This window comes from Cnephaeus nilssonii, assembly GCF_951640355.1.
Source record: "Cnephaeus nilssonii genome assembly, chromosome: X".
Taxonomy (NCBI): Eukaryota; Metazoa; Chordata; class Mammalia; order Chiroptera; family Vespertilionidae; genus Cnephaeus; species Cnephaeus nilssonii.
The window spans coordinates 20,501,093-20,515,579 of record NC_137071.1 but is presented as its reverse complement, the minus strand read 5'-3'; the positions used below and the strand labels follow the sequence as shown (position 1 = coordinate 20,515,579).

The 14,487-nt window shown below is 40.3% G+C and overlaps 1 protein-coding gene across 2 annotated transcripts in view; it reads left to right on the top strand.

The window, feature by feature from the left end:
- DMD (dystrophin) overlaps positions 1–14,487 on the top strand; it is a 2,362,317-nt gene that overhangs the window by 446,684 nt on the left and 1,901,146 nt on the right. For both annotated transcript variants that reach the window (XM_079764882.1, XM_079764883.1), the window contains exons 5-6: positions 3,891–3,983; positions 14,011–14,183. In XM_079764882.1, the coding sequence (XP_079621008.1) occupies positions 3,891–3,983; positions 14,011–14,183 (266 nt within the window). The remainder of the gene's footprint in view (positions 1–3,890; positions 3,984–14,010; positions 14,184–14,487) is intronic.

The window sequence follows — 14,487 nt, the reverse complement described above, 5'->3', positions numbered from 1 at the left end:
AATGCATGATGTCCATTCCAGCAGTGTATAAAGTGGAAGATAAAAATAAAATAAATATCACAACCCTAGAAATAAACTGAATGTCCACTAACAGGGCATGAGCTAAATACTCTATGATACATCCAAACTATGAAATATTATATGGTCATTAAAATAAATGAATAAAAGAGATTGTTGTTTGGTAAAAGCAATGTTTCATAGAATCTGAATAATGTGCCATTTTGGGGGGTACAGTATAAAACCCCTTAGATTTGTGTACATGTGATATCATACGTGCACACTCACAATACAATGATCACTTGAATAGGGAGAAAACTATGAAAGTAGTTGTTTAGGTCAGATTAAGAAAAAATCAGGGGAAGAAAGTAGGGAAAGCAAAATGGAAAAGAAAACTGGTCTCAAGAAAAACAGGAGAGAGGTATGTGTGAGATCTTACTCATGCACTTGTGTAAAATAATATTTGTGTGGTCATATTTATAAAGGAATAAAATATTTCTTAAAAGAACCAAATTGAGATTATACACACACACATAAATACATGCACACAGACATAGTGAACAGCACAAAGTTCAGCATGTATAGTTTACCACTGAAAAAATGATGATGGTTGCATTTCTTACAACCCAACTATAGGATGCCAAAATACCCAAATCAATGCCTCTATTGCCACATGAAGAATCCCCAAATGAAAAGTAGATCATGGTACTTTCTTGTTCTTGAGTTATTAATCTCCCTGGAGAGCACTATATTTCCTTCCCTAATAAATTATAGAAATGTGTATATTCTACTTTGTATAATTAAAATGAAAATATTATAGCATATATCTGCATTTGTAAGTCAAATTTATATGAATGCCCCATAATTTGAAATATTCATATTAACTACAGCATACTGAATTAGGGAAGATTTGCATGGGATACTCTTGAAACTTAGCTGTCTAATGAAAAGCATCTGCATTGCAGAAATAAGTAGACATATAATAGCTTACAATGGCAGTTATCACCTTGATGCTCCTATACCCAAGAAAGTCAGTCTATCTTTTTAACCAGCTTTCAGGACTTTCATTTATCTGCTTCTCTATAGAAATGTACTGAAATGTCCATTTACATGACACTTCTCTGTAAAGTCCATATGATACCACACTCGCATTTAATGTATTGTATAGCTCAATATTATCTTGTACTTTAAATTTTGTGTGGAATTCAACCATGGACTTGTATCTTGATCTTTTATCCTTATTTAAATGATTCTACTTTTTTTTGTCTCATTTATTTGGTTTAAGCAAAGTGACCAATAATTTTTATATAGTTGGGATACAAAAATAAATTTAAACATTTAATTAGTCATTGAACCTGCAAATAAGTGTATGTGAGGATTAATTCTGAGTGATTTGATCATTACACCGAAGGGTAGCCTTTTGTTTTCAACTGGATTTCCCAGATAGTTTAATATTTTCAAGTTATTCATTAATCAAATTTAGAAAATTGACATGAATGATAAGGAATATATTTTAGCATTGAGTGAGAGAAAGGTGAAGCCATCTCACTGAAGGGAAAAAAAAAACAAGTGGGAAGGACATATCAGAGTGAAATTTAGTCCAGTAAGGGTTTAGAGTCTGAGAGAATGAAAGCTTTAACCACAATGATTCTCAATTACTTAGTGAAGATATCTAGGGGATGATAACCAGTTTCTCTCAGGTCACGCCCAGATTGTGGGCTCTATCCCCAGTGGGGGCGTGCAGGAGGCAGCCAATCAATGATTATTGCTCATCATTGATGTTTCTATCTCTCTCTCCCTCTCCCTTCCTCTCTGAAATCAATGAAAATATATTTAAAAAAAGAAAATTCAACCAAAGGGATCAGTGAGCCAAGGATAGTAAATAGGAAAAGAAACCTAAGTTACTCCTCAACCTTCAACCTTGCTCTGACGGTTTCATCCCCATTGTATAGCACTTAATCTGAAGTTGCCTATTTGCTTTATTGTGATATTTTCTGCTTTTAAAGTATCCCTGGGTACTTATTTTTAGTTAACCTTTTCATTTTGATATAATTATAAATTCTCATATAGTTGTAAGCAATAATGCAGAGATCCTGTGTACCCTTAACCCAGCTTTACTTGATGGTAGTATACTATATATAGTATGACATTACCATGGACATCAACATTGACACAATGCACCAGTATGATTCATATTTTTCCAGTTTTACTTGTACATGTGTGTATGCATGTGTGTCTTTAGTTCTACACAATATTATCACATATTTATGTTTGTGTTTCATCCATGAGAGTCAAGATGCAATACACATCCATCATCACAAGGATCTCTTCTGCTGTCCTTTAAAAAAAATAACAACAAAAAAAACACAAACCCTCACCCAAGGATATACTTTTTATTACTGAATTGAGAGAGAGAGAGAGAGAGAGAAAGAGAGAGAGAGAGAGAGAGAGAGAGAGAGAGAGAGAGAGAGAGAGAGACATTGATGTGAGAGAGAAACATAAATCAGTTGCCTCTAATATTCACACCTACTGGAAATTGAACCCACAGCGTTTTGGTTTATGGATGATGCTCCAACCAACTGAGCCACCCGGACTTGGCCCTCCTGCTGCCCATTTACTATTATAAGCACATCCATCTACCTCACCCACCCCACTCCAGTCCCTAACCTCTGGCAACTGTTCTTTCTATTCCTCTAATTTTGTCATTTCAAGAACTGTTATATAAATAGAATCATACTACAGTATATTTAACCCTTTGAGGTTGGCTTTGTTCGTTCAATCAGCATAATTTCCAGGAGATTCACCCAAGTTGTTGTATATATGAACAGTTCATTCCTTTTCATTACAAAATAATATTCCATGGTATGGATGTACCACAGTTTGTTTAACCATTGACCCTTGAAGGGCATCTGGATTGTTCCGAATTTTGGCTATTACAAATAAAGCTGGTGGGAATACTTATGTATAAGGTTTTGCATAAAAATCAGTTTCCATTGCTTTGGGATAAATGCCCAAGGGTTCAACAGCTGGACTGTATGATGAACACATGCCTAGCTTTGTAAGAAACGGCCAAATGTTTTCCAGAGTAGCTTTACTATTTATATTTCTACCAGCAATGCATGAGTGATCCAGTTTCTCCACGTCCTCATCAGCATCTGATGTTCTCACTATTTTTTAATTTTAGCCATTATGATAAGTGTTTAATGCTAGCTCACTGTGGTTATATTTTGCATTTCCCCAATGGTTAGTAATGTTGACTATATTTTCATGTGTTCATTTGTCTGATGCTTATATTTAACCTGACCCTGACTAAGAATGTTAAAAGCATGGACAGGAGATAAGATATATCTTGAAAAATGAAACCCTGCCAGATTTTGATTCCCAAATCCAGTCCTGAATAGAGAAAAGAGAGCTGGCCATTAGCAACATTGTTTATTAGAATTCTAATGTGTTGCTAAAGCAAGAGCATTTTAGTCAAATATAGTCACCCCTAATTATAATAGCATTCTTTTGAGCTAGATAAAAGGCTGATGAAATTTCTTTTTTTTCAATTATGTATTAGAATCACATCTTAATTTTAGTCATTCTTTATGTGTTATCATTGTTATAAATTTTATTTGGAGATACTCTGATTAGCCTCTTTAACTTGCAAAAATCTATTGATATACTAAAAGTAATTCATTTCCTATCTCTTTGCAAATGTGTATGGGGAATTTGCCTATTATAGAAAGTGTATTTACAAATGCATTGTTTCATTTTTAGATTATTTTTAAAAAGTGGTAATGCTGCTTAGGCTCTGAAAATAGCTAGTTCAATTACTTCCTCATATTGTTTTCTTTCCAAATAGACATTTTGTCTCCCTTCTTCAAATATTTTCCTTTTATCTTTAACAGGTTGATTTAGTGAATATTGGAAGCTCTGACATAGTAGATGGAAATCACAAATTGACTCTTGGTTTGATTTGGAATATAATCCTCCACTGGCAGGTAAGAATTCTGATGAATATCTCCTTTTTGAGTAACATGTTGCTGATTCTCGCTTTCATTTCCCCCCCTTGACCTGCAAAAAAAAGTGTACATCTCTAACAATACAAAGCCCATCTCCATAGTGCTGCCTTTTAAGTTAGCACAAGTAAGGTCATTTAAGATGTGAATAAACAGCATATTATAAAACAGATTCTAGCACATATGCAGAAATATTTTTCTAAATGTTATTTCACTGGGTAGAGATGGGGCAAAAAAGACAAGTGTCATTAACAGGGTAAGAAAAATGTTTTTCACAAATATGTGTTTTCTATTACTTACCTTTAAGTGAACCTACATAGTTTTGGAAAATGAAAGGTATTTTTCCTATTAATCACTACCACATCAATGAGACTTTGTGAATCTTATGTATTCTCAATGTAAATTAACGTCAATAAAAGAATAGTGGGATATGATCATCTGTATGAGTATATGTGTTATACTTACAAACTGACTTTATAATCTGATTTGGAAATTGCATTTTTTCTGAACTACTTCAGCATAGGTTCTTCTGAACGTCTATATTTATTGGACCTCTGCAAAACAGAAAAAATGTCATTTGGTTTAGTGGAAATAGTACAGTTTCTTTTCCATCAGACCAACATGAACTAAAATTCAACTCCACCATTTATCATCTTAATGACATTCGATTCAATGCCATCCCTTTCTGGGCCATAATTCCCTAACTGTCAAAATAGAAAAAATAAGAATGAATATCTATTTCACGTCAGGGTTAAATGAGAGAATATCCATAAAGCACTCAGTACAGTGCACCTTTTCATTAGAGTTATATCACATGAATAACTATGATTGCTTAAGAGTTTTCTACTCATATTTTAAAAACTTGAAAGATAATTATGTCTGCTTTTTTTACTAACAGAAGTTACTTTTTTATAAAAAATATTTTTAAATATTTTTATTGATTTTAGAGAAAGAGGAAGGGAGAGGGAAAGAGACATAGAAACATCGATGAGAGAGAAATATCAACATTGATTGGCTGCTTCCTGCACGCGCCCCCCTACCCTCCCTCCTTACTGGGGATAGAACTGCAACCAGGATATGTGCCCTGACCAGGAATTGAACCAGTGCATGGGTTGACATTCAACCACTGAGCGATAATGGCTGAGCTAGAACAGCTTTTTTGAGATGGAATTTATGTATTATAAATTTACCTGTTCTAAGTATAAAATTCAAAGTATACCAGACTGGTTTAGTTCTGTTATTCAAGGATTCTCAAACTATTTTGAGGATGGAACATAGCCCCACCCTCCCAATCCATAAAAGACTTTAGGATATTTACAGAGTTGTACAACCATCACAACAATGTAATTTTAGCACATTGCCACCACCCTAAAAATAAATCTCATGTTCATTTACAGTTACTCCCCACTCTCATCCCCCAGCCCTTGGCAACCATTAATCTATTTTCTGTCTCTATATGTCTGTATTTTTGGACATTTCTTATCAATGGAATCATATAATATGTGTTCTTTGATATCCGGCTCCTTTCATTGAGCATAATCTTTGAGGTTTATCCCTATTGTAGCAGATATCACTACTGTACTTCATTTAGTAGGGTTGACTTTTTTTATGGAAGCATGAAAGAGACTGAGGATCCTCAGAGGGAAGGAGGAGGGAGAGTAGGGTTGACTTTTAATTTGAATTGTAGGTTGGTCCTGCTCAGGCTCAGACAGTACGTAGACCCGAGGTATACATACTCAACTTGGCAGCCATATTGTTCTTCCAGTTGATCCTCATCCCCATATCTTTTTATTCTAAGCACTCTGAATAGGCTCAGTCCTATTTCACAGTGATCTGGGAAGCGAGAGAGAACAACCATAGTGGCTGACAATAGAGAATAGCTCATACATGCCTCAAATGATCCAGAGGTTTCCAATTCTGGGCCTTTTTTTTGTATAATGATGGTATCTAATAAAACCAGCAAAGCAACATAGGGCTTCTCACCCAACTGGTTTACTTCTGTTTCTCAGTATTACTCAAACTACTTTGAGAAAATAACAGTTTCCCCCTCTTTTCCATTGTATATAAAGAACAATAAAACTGAAGTGTTACCAAAATGAAATAAAAAGACTCACAAAGCACAAGCCTATTTTTTTATCATTAAATTCAACAGATGTAAATAGACTTTGTCAAATTGCAAACAAACAGAAGTTTCTAATGGACTATCAATTGCTTTATTTATTTTATGGCCTGGTAACAAATGGCTCCTGGAGGGACCCCAGCTTGTAGAAAACACTTTGGGCTGCACAGAGGTTTGTCGTGACAAAGCCAGCAGGAAAACGTAGCCCCGAACAGGACCTTCAAAGGGGATTTTAATTCTATTTATCATCAAAACTGTCTCTGATATGTCCTCACCCTTTCTTATCTCTTCAAAATGCTTTCCAGCTCCATTTCAACTCACTGCAATAGGAGTTTCAAAACTAGCCTGTTTGATATTTTCTTCATTTGCTTGTGAGCTTGTTCATTTTTTATTAGCATGTGGTGGGGGGAGCTATCACCCCCAGGAATACCAAAAGGAATGCTTCTGCAGTCTTTCCTTGTCTGAGACCTCTCTGTTGTTTTCCATTTATGTCCTTGAATTACTATATCTTTGTGACTACAAGAACCTAGACTCTTTCCAGCCTCTGACTCATTATCTTATCTCTCTCTTCTATCACACTGTTCTCCTAAAACTACAAATACACTAAAAATTCCTCCTCCTCAGTACTTCTCATCATAACCCAATGAGTCCCAAAAGATATTTTTACCAAGAGTACACATTTGCCTTCTTATTAAATAGTTAAAAAAGCCCTTGAATTTCTGCAAAGATTAAAGGACATTCTGGCCAACCTAATGTACTTTCCATATTTATCAGACTAAGAATGGCATTAAAAGATGGAAATATGTGAATCTTTTGTTCCAGTGCCACATACTATATTATTAATAGTTCTGTGTTTAGAGGCCTTCTCTTTGAACTTGTAAAAACTCAGAAATGTCAACCCTGTTTCCCCTGCCATTGTTTTTCCAGTTTCTACTTAACACTGTTAGCCTGGAAAATCATATCTATATTGAAGAGTATGCATCTTTGAACACCATTGTTAAGTAGACAATGTGTGCTTTGGCATCTTTTTCTTTCTTCTTTTTTAAAAATATATTTTATTGATTTTTTTACAAAGAGGAAGGGAGAGGGAGAGAGAGTTAGAAACATCCATGAGAGAGAAACATCGATCAGCTGCCTCCTGCACAACCTCTACTGGGGATGTGCCCGCAGTCAAGGTACACGCCCTTGACCAGAATCGAACCTGGGACTCTTCAGTCTGCAGGCCGATGCTCTATCCACTGAGCCAAACCGGTTAGGGCTCTTTCTTCTTTTTTTAAGGGTAAACCATCCTTTTATGGTGTTCAACTCAGTTGTGGTAACCAGCTAGAGATGAAAACATACCCTAACAGAGGTGTGCTAGCAGAGGTCAGGCCCCAGCTTTGCTGGCTAACTCAAAAGGAAACAATTCCAGGGATACTTCACACTAGAATGTGTATCTGATTTATTCTTTGTATAGCATACACGAGGAAGATGGTTTTTCCACTGCTAAAAGCCCTTACTGTGAATTCCCGCATATGTACTAGTATACCTAGTGCCTCTGTGCCAGACAGTTTTTGCTCTGGTCTTCTGCAGGCCTCTCATACACTGTGACTTATTTCTTGGAGAAGACTATTTCTACCCTTCTCCTCACTTATCCCTCTGCTGCAACTCCTTTTAGTCACAGGATGTGTTCTGGGAAGTAGACTTTGAGCTAATCAGCTTAATTAAGGCATGCCTTCAGGGCTAACACCTATAGAAGGGAGAGGGTGACTGGAGTGAGAACAAGAGCCATAATGCACACCCAATAACAGCCTTATTCAACCCCCTGGGGACTTTGGAGCTAGAATGGGCCTTTAGAGTTGTCCTAAATGGGCCTGAAATGAATAACTATTTCCTTTCATCAGTCACTAGATGTGGGCTGCCCTAGGAAGGGCATGGCCATAGGTGAGGTGACTGCAACTCAGTTAAGTCCCTGAGGGAACTGACAGCTGAAGGCTGCCTGGTAACAAACAGAGAACAAGCCCTTTCTAGGAGAATCTTGGTGGTGCCTCTCAATGCCTATCACACCTTCTTTGCCCAGTTAATTCCCAGTTACTTTGTGAAATCAGTGCTGAAAGACATTTCATTTTTTCCCTTTTAAAAACAGATGTATAGCTGTATGCACACCCAAACACATTTGTTTACATTGATTCTTACTCTCTTAGGAACAGTAAGCCCTGACTCTGGGAAATATTTCTGCTAAAAGATTCACCTTAGGACCAGCCCAGTGTCTGAATGAAGGCTGATCTTTAATAAAGATTTCTTGGTAATTGTCTTTCATATAGGAAAAGACGACTAATGATTTCCTATTGCCCTTTATTTTTTTTCTCAGCAACATTTGCACCCAAGTAAAAGCAATACCAAAGAGGCTGAGGTTGATAACAGAATTAGTGACATAATGATGCTAAAGGAGTTTTGGATTGAATACTGGGTAGTCCTTTAACATTATGCACATGGAGGGCAGACTGGCCAAGCATTTTGTAAATGAATCCCATTCATCACTGAAGGGTTGCTGGATCAGTGCAAATCCATCACCACCATTGAGCCAGTATCTATTGATTCTGACCCAGTTCAGTACAGGACACTAGATACACATCCAGCAATCGCTGTATATGGAGGTTGTGTACTTTATGACTTTAATGATTAGAAAAGTTATGTATCTTTCATAACTATTTGACCTAACTTTCACTGAGTAACTGGCTAAATTAGCAGCTCAGGAAGAAATTAAGAAAACTGGATAATCCTGCCCTAACTAATTTAGCTATCAAGGGATGGTGACAAGTAAATGCAAAGATTTCACATCATTACCACGTTTACAGAACATCATCTAAAATCCTTTTCAAGTATTTTAAAGTTAGATTTAATATCCTAAATTTTGCATTGAATCTTTTATAAAAAGACTAGGAGCCCGTTGCACGAAGTTTCGTGCAATAGACTTTTCCTTCACCTGGCTGCCGGCACCAGTTATCCGCCAGCAGCAGTTTTCCTCTGGCCACCTGCTAATCAGAGCGCCTCCCACCAGCAAGTTCGGCCTCCCGAGAGGAACTCCGATCGGGAGGCGCTCCGATCGGGCGGGTGGCCAGAGGAAAACTGCTGCTGGTGGAAAACTGGTGCCAGCAGCCACGCAATCGGCCACCCTGAGTTCCGCCACCAGCGTCTTCCGCAGCGCAGGCCTCAGCAGCGCCGGCCGTTTAAGCCGGCGGGAGGAGCAGGGGTCGGGGACTCGCGAGTCCCCGTCCCCTGCTCCTACTGCCAGCAATCGGCCACCCTGAGTCCCGCCCCCCATGCCTCCAGCCGGCCCAATCGTGGGCGTAGCAGAGTGATGGTAATTTGCATATTACCATTTTATTAGGTATAATAACTATCATTGTAGATGTTAAAATATGTATTTCTCCTAAGGGCATTTGTTAACTTCTGCATGGATGAAGAAGCAAAATAAAATATCATATTTAGAATACACAATAAATATTCATCATACGATCAAACGGTGGTGGTACAGAGACCTTACTCTAACCAAAAGGAAAGCCCTTGTTGGTAAAACCTAATCATATTTACTTCTATACTTCCTTCAAATATATAAGGGGCCTGAATTATACCAATATAAAGAAGTAGTCTAGTAATTATTACCATAATAGTATATGTAGACGGTTTGTTCTATGAGGTGTCACTGCTTTCTTGGAACCTAGAAAAAAAATGTTTAAAATGGATTTCGGCATCAGATTAGTAAGAAGAATGAAACTGAAATACAACAACCTGCAGAATGGCATTTGCTTTGCATAAAGCCTAGAAGAAAATGTTCAGAAAATACTAAAAAATACAAGCAAGGGTCTGGCTTTTTTCTTCTTTGGTCAAGTCTTGGTTTCCACTTCCGTTCTGGTGGGGGGAGGGAAAGGGGAATAGGGAGCAAGGCCCAGCCGGCAGCTGCTGCTTCGCCTGCATGGGGTCCCCAGATTTTGACATAGAGCCACCTGGATCCTCCTGTCTGCAGGCTGTGCATCCCTGGCTGTGTGTACTGTCTAGTTTGCCCCCATCCCACCACAAGTGATGTCCAGTCTGGCATTCATTTCTTTTGTCCTCCACCCGGCATTCTCAGTAGCCACCTTCCTCCTGGCCGCTAGTGTTCCAGCCCCTTCCTCTACTTCCTGTTTGCTGAGCCAATAAGCTGAATGCACGGTGGCGCGGGGCACGTAGCACGTGGCCGGGGCTGTGCTGGCCCGCGGTGGACCTCTGGCGCCATGGCATCCCTCGTATATTTCGCCATCTCCGTCGCATAAAATCCTTGGACTGGGCTTCCCAGTCAGCCAGGGTATTAGGCTTCTTTGCTGCCACTGTACTTACAATTAACTTCTATCTGCTTTTGAATGTCGCGGCTTAATTCCTCCAACGAGGGGACTCCGAAGGCAAGACCATAACAGACAAGGTGGAAGGAAAGTATTAGGACTGGCGGTAAGGAGCCGCAGACAATCTCCTGCACTTTGTGGCCAGGTGACCTCTTGTGTTGGGAAGGAGGCCATGACTTCTCAGAGAGCAGCAGTCACTCAGGAGCTGGTTTCCTCACAGCCCCAAGGTGATGTTCCTGAACCCAGCCCATAAGACAGTGCCCCTCGGCCTGGCATTATCTAACCACCCTGCACGTGAGGGTATCTTGAATGTTCTGCACCATCTTTTCATGTTTGCCCCACAGACCTTAAGCCCTTAAGCTTCTGCCAAAAACAAGCAGCAGGGGACAAAGCTGATAGAGCCTGCGGGAGTGGGGATGGGGAGGGAGGACATGTAAGACAGAAACCACCACAGGGCCAACCTGCCAGGCCCCCTGTTTTTTTGGTCTCTATTTGGTGCCTCTGTTCGTGCCAGGCACTTTGTCAACAGTGATCCTTGCAAAGTTCTTTTGTTCAGGGGACACCAGTCCCCTCTTCATTCCCAGGCAGGGAGAAAATGGACCTTTGCCCTCCCATTTAGGAGAGAGTGGGTCTCAGTGCCTCTAACAGGCTCCTCACACCCTTGGAGACTATGTTTTTCAGTGAAATGACTATTCTGGGCCTAAGACTGTTTTATAGAAAAGCTCCTAGACTTGTTTATCAGGTCCAAAATATCAAAGGTATCAAATAATGAAATAACAGTGACAGTGTCCAGGGTAGCCAAGCAGGCCCACCCAAACCCTCTCTTTCCCTGGGGGCCCCCCAGCAGGTGAGAGGTCTTCCAGCCCAGGATAGTGTGCTTCTAGACACCAGAGCAGGTCTCCTAACCACTTCCCAAGAGGTAAGATGTGCCTTCTATGTTCACCTAAAGACCTATGCTGTCTATGTATCCTCAATGGGATTATGTAACTTTATTTTATTTTTTTATACAAAAGCAGCTTCCTAAATGGCATTTCCTGCGGCCCGAGAGACCTCACAAATGAGTCAGAGTTCTGGACCCATGCTTTGGGCATTTTGTAACCTTTCTACTCTCATATGTGAATTTTTTATGCTGAAAAAAAGGCATAAAGGTTTAAACCAGACTGACCGCCACAAACAAATCACCACAAAACAAAACAAAAAAAGGTGACACATGCACAGCTTTTAGAGATAAATATTCTTTTCTTTTGTTGATATCTTTGTTCTTTATTTTAAATAGGCAAAGTCATTTCTATCTTTTTTCCACTTTGGTCAGTAAACATAATTTGCATTATTTTAAGTTATAGTATAAACCTAGGGGATTTAATCTTACTATAGTTTGTCCTTTGATTCTTATAATAACCTTGTATGTATGGTTAAAGAAACAGAGGTCTAAAATGGTTAAGTTCCCCAATTAACATAACTCATTAATAGCAAAGGCAAAATTTAAATCTAGGCTTTTAAAAAAGTAAGCCCAGCCTGGCTGGTGTGCTCAGTGGTTGAGCATCGACCTATGAACCAGGAGGTCATGGTTGGGTTCAATTCCTGGTCAGGGCACTTGCCAAGGTTGTGGGCCCTATCCGCAGTGTGGGGTATGCAGGAGGCAGCTGATTAATGATTCTCTCTCATCATTGATGTTATTATCTCTCTCTCCCTCTCCATTCCTCTCTGAAATGAACTTAAAAAAAAAAAAGTAAGACCGTTCTTTTAGCCACTGTGCTATTCTTCTTATCCTAGAACCACTAATATATCTTAAGTCCCTGATTAACACGTCTAATGTTTTATACATTTCCTTCTCCAGCATATCTACTGAAAGTGAGAAAATGATCAGTTCTAAAAATTAATAGTTCAATATGGCAGAATCCAGAATTGATGTTAGCCATAGTCAACCAATGGTATATCACAGATACTAACCAATCATAAGAGACTACTAATTAGAATGAACTGGTAGAATCTATTATTTCTTATTACTAATTGACCCTAAAGTTTCCATTGTTTTTTAAAAATATATTTTTATTGATTTCAGAGAGGAAGGGAGAGGGGGAGAGGGATAGAAACATCCTACCTAATAAAAGAGAAACATGCAAATTGACTGTACCTTCACTATGCCCACAGCCAATCAGAGTGAACAAGATGGCGGTTAATTTGCATATGCGGGTGCTGAGCGGCCTGGGTCCCGGAAACATCCTCCGGACCCAGGCCTCTCCTAGCCTGTAGGCCCGCGCTTAGGTCCTGAGCGGTAGGGGTCCCAGAATGCCCCCTGGCCACTCGAAGCCTATGGGTGCAGGCCCCAAGCCGCCTGGCAGGCGGGAACATCCCGCATTGCTATAGCGACGCGGGGATGTTCCCGCCCTGCCCCCCGTGGCTTACAAAGGCTCGTACACGAAGCTGCGGTTTGGGGCCACACCCCCAGCCAGGCCCCCATGACCAGGGGCTGGCCGCTGGCCTCTGATGTATGCCGAGACCCTGGCGGCCACTTCTGTGTGCTGCCCAGGGTCCCTGCATGCCCCAAGCCTGGGGCCCATGGTGGGGCTGGCTGCTGGCCTCGGGGCGTTTGGAGACGGGGATGTTCCCGCTCCGCCCCAGAGGCTTTCCAAGCTCCAGCACCAAGTGGCAGTTCGTTTCCATGCCCCCAGCCCAGCGCCCTCCACAGGGGGAGGGCTGCTGGCCTCTGGGGTGTGCGGAGACCCCGGCAGCCACCACCACGTGGCAGGGACACACCTCTAGCCCAGTGGTCACAACCCAGGGGCTGCATGAGCTGCAGAGGATACACCTTTTTAAAAAATATATTTTATTGATTTTTTTTACAGAGAAGAGGGGAGAGGGATAGACAGTCAGAAATATCAATGAGAGAGAAACATCGATCAGCTGCCTCCTGCACACTCCCCACTGGAGATGTGCCTCCAACCAAGGTACATGCCCTTAACAGGAATCAAACCTGAGACCCTTCAGTCTGCAGGCCCACAGTCTATCCACTGAGCCAAACCAGTTTGAGAGTAAATACCTTTTCTGACAACTCATTGGCTAAGCTCCCTGTAGGCCACCACTTGCAGTGTTCTTGGTAATTTGGATTATAAGAATCCAAGAAGGTGATCTAGGGTTTTTCCACCATACTCCTGGAGGAAAAAATGAAAGTCCCTTGAGGGGTCTCAGATTGGAGAGACTGCAGGCTGGGCTGAGGGACAACACCCCCTCCCCCCCTCCATGCACGAATTTCGTTCACTGGGCCCCTAGTCAATAATAAGAGAGAATCATTAATCAGCTGCCTCCTGCACACCCCCTACTAGGGACCGAGTCTGCAGCCCGGATATGTGCCCTTGACTGGAATCAAACCCAGGACTCTTCATTCTGCAGGCCAACACACTATCCACTGAGCCAAACCAGCTAGGGCAAGTTCCCATTATTTATTACTGAAGATAAGGACATTCAAATATAAGTTTGTGTGGTTCTTGTTCAGGGAATGCATTTTCTTATGAAAATTTCTTTCCACACATAGGTCAAAAATGTAATGAAAAATATCATGGCTGGATTGCAACAAACCAACAGTGAAAAGATTCTCCTGAGCTGGGTCCGACAATCAACTCGTAATTATCCACAGGTTAATGTCATTAACTTCACCACCAGCTGGTCTGACGGTCTGGCTTTGAATGCTCTCATCCACAGTCATAGGTAAGGAGACTGCTGAGCCATTGAATAATTTTTATAAGTATTGGGTTAGAGACTGATATTTTTTTCTCCAATGTGGTACCAGATCATTTCCCACTATGCAATGTGTTATGTGTGTTGACCATATTTATCTAACCATGCACTGGAATGCACTGAATAAGAATATTTATTGTGTTTTTATGATATATAATTTACCTGTTGATTAAATGACCAGAGCACGGATATGGTTGTGGTGGAGGAGAGGATCAACATATTTGAAATAGGAAATCTACTAGAAAACCAAGGTTATTTTCTGACTTTGCTAAGA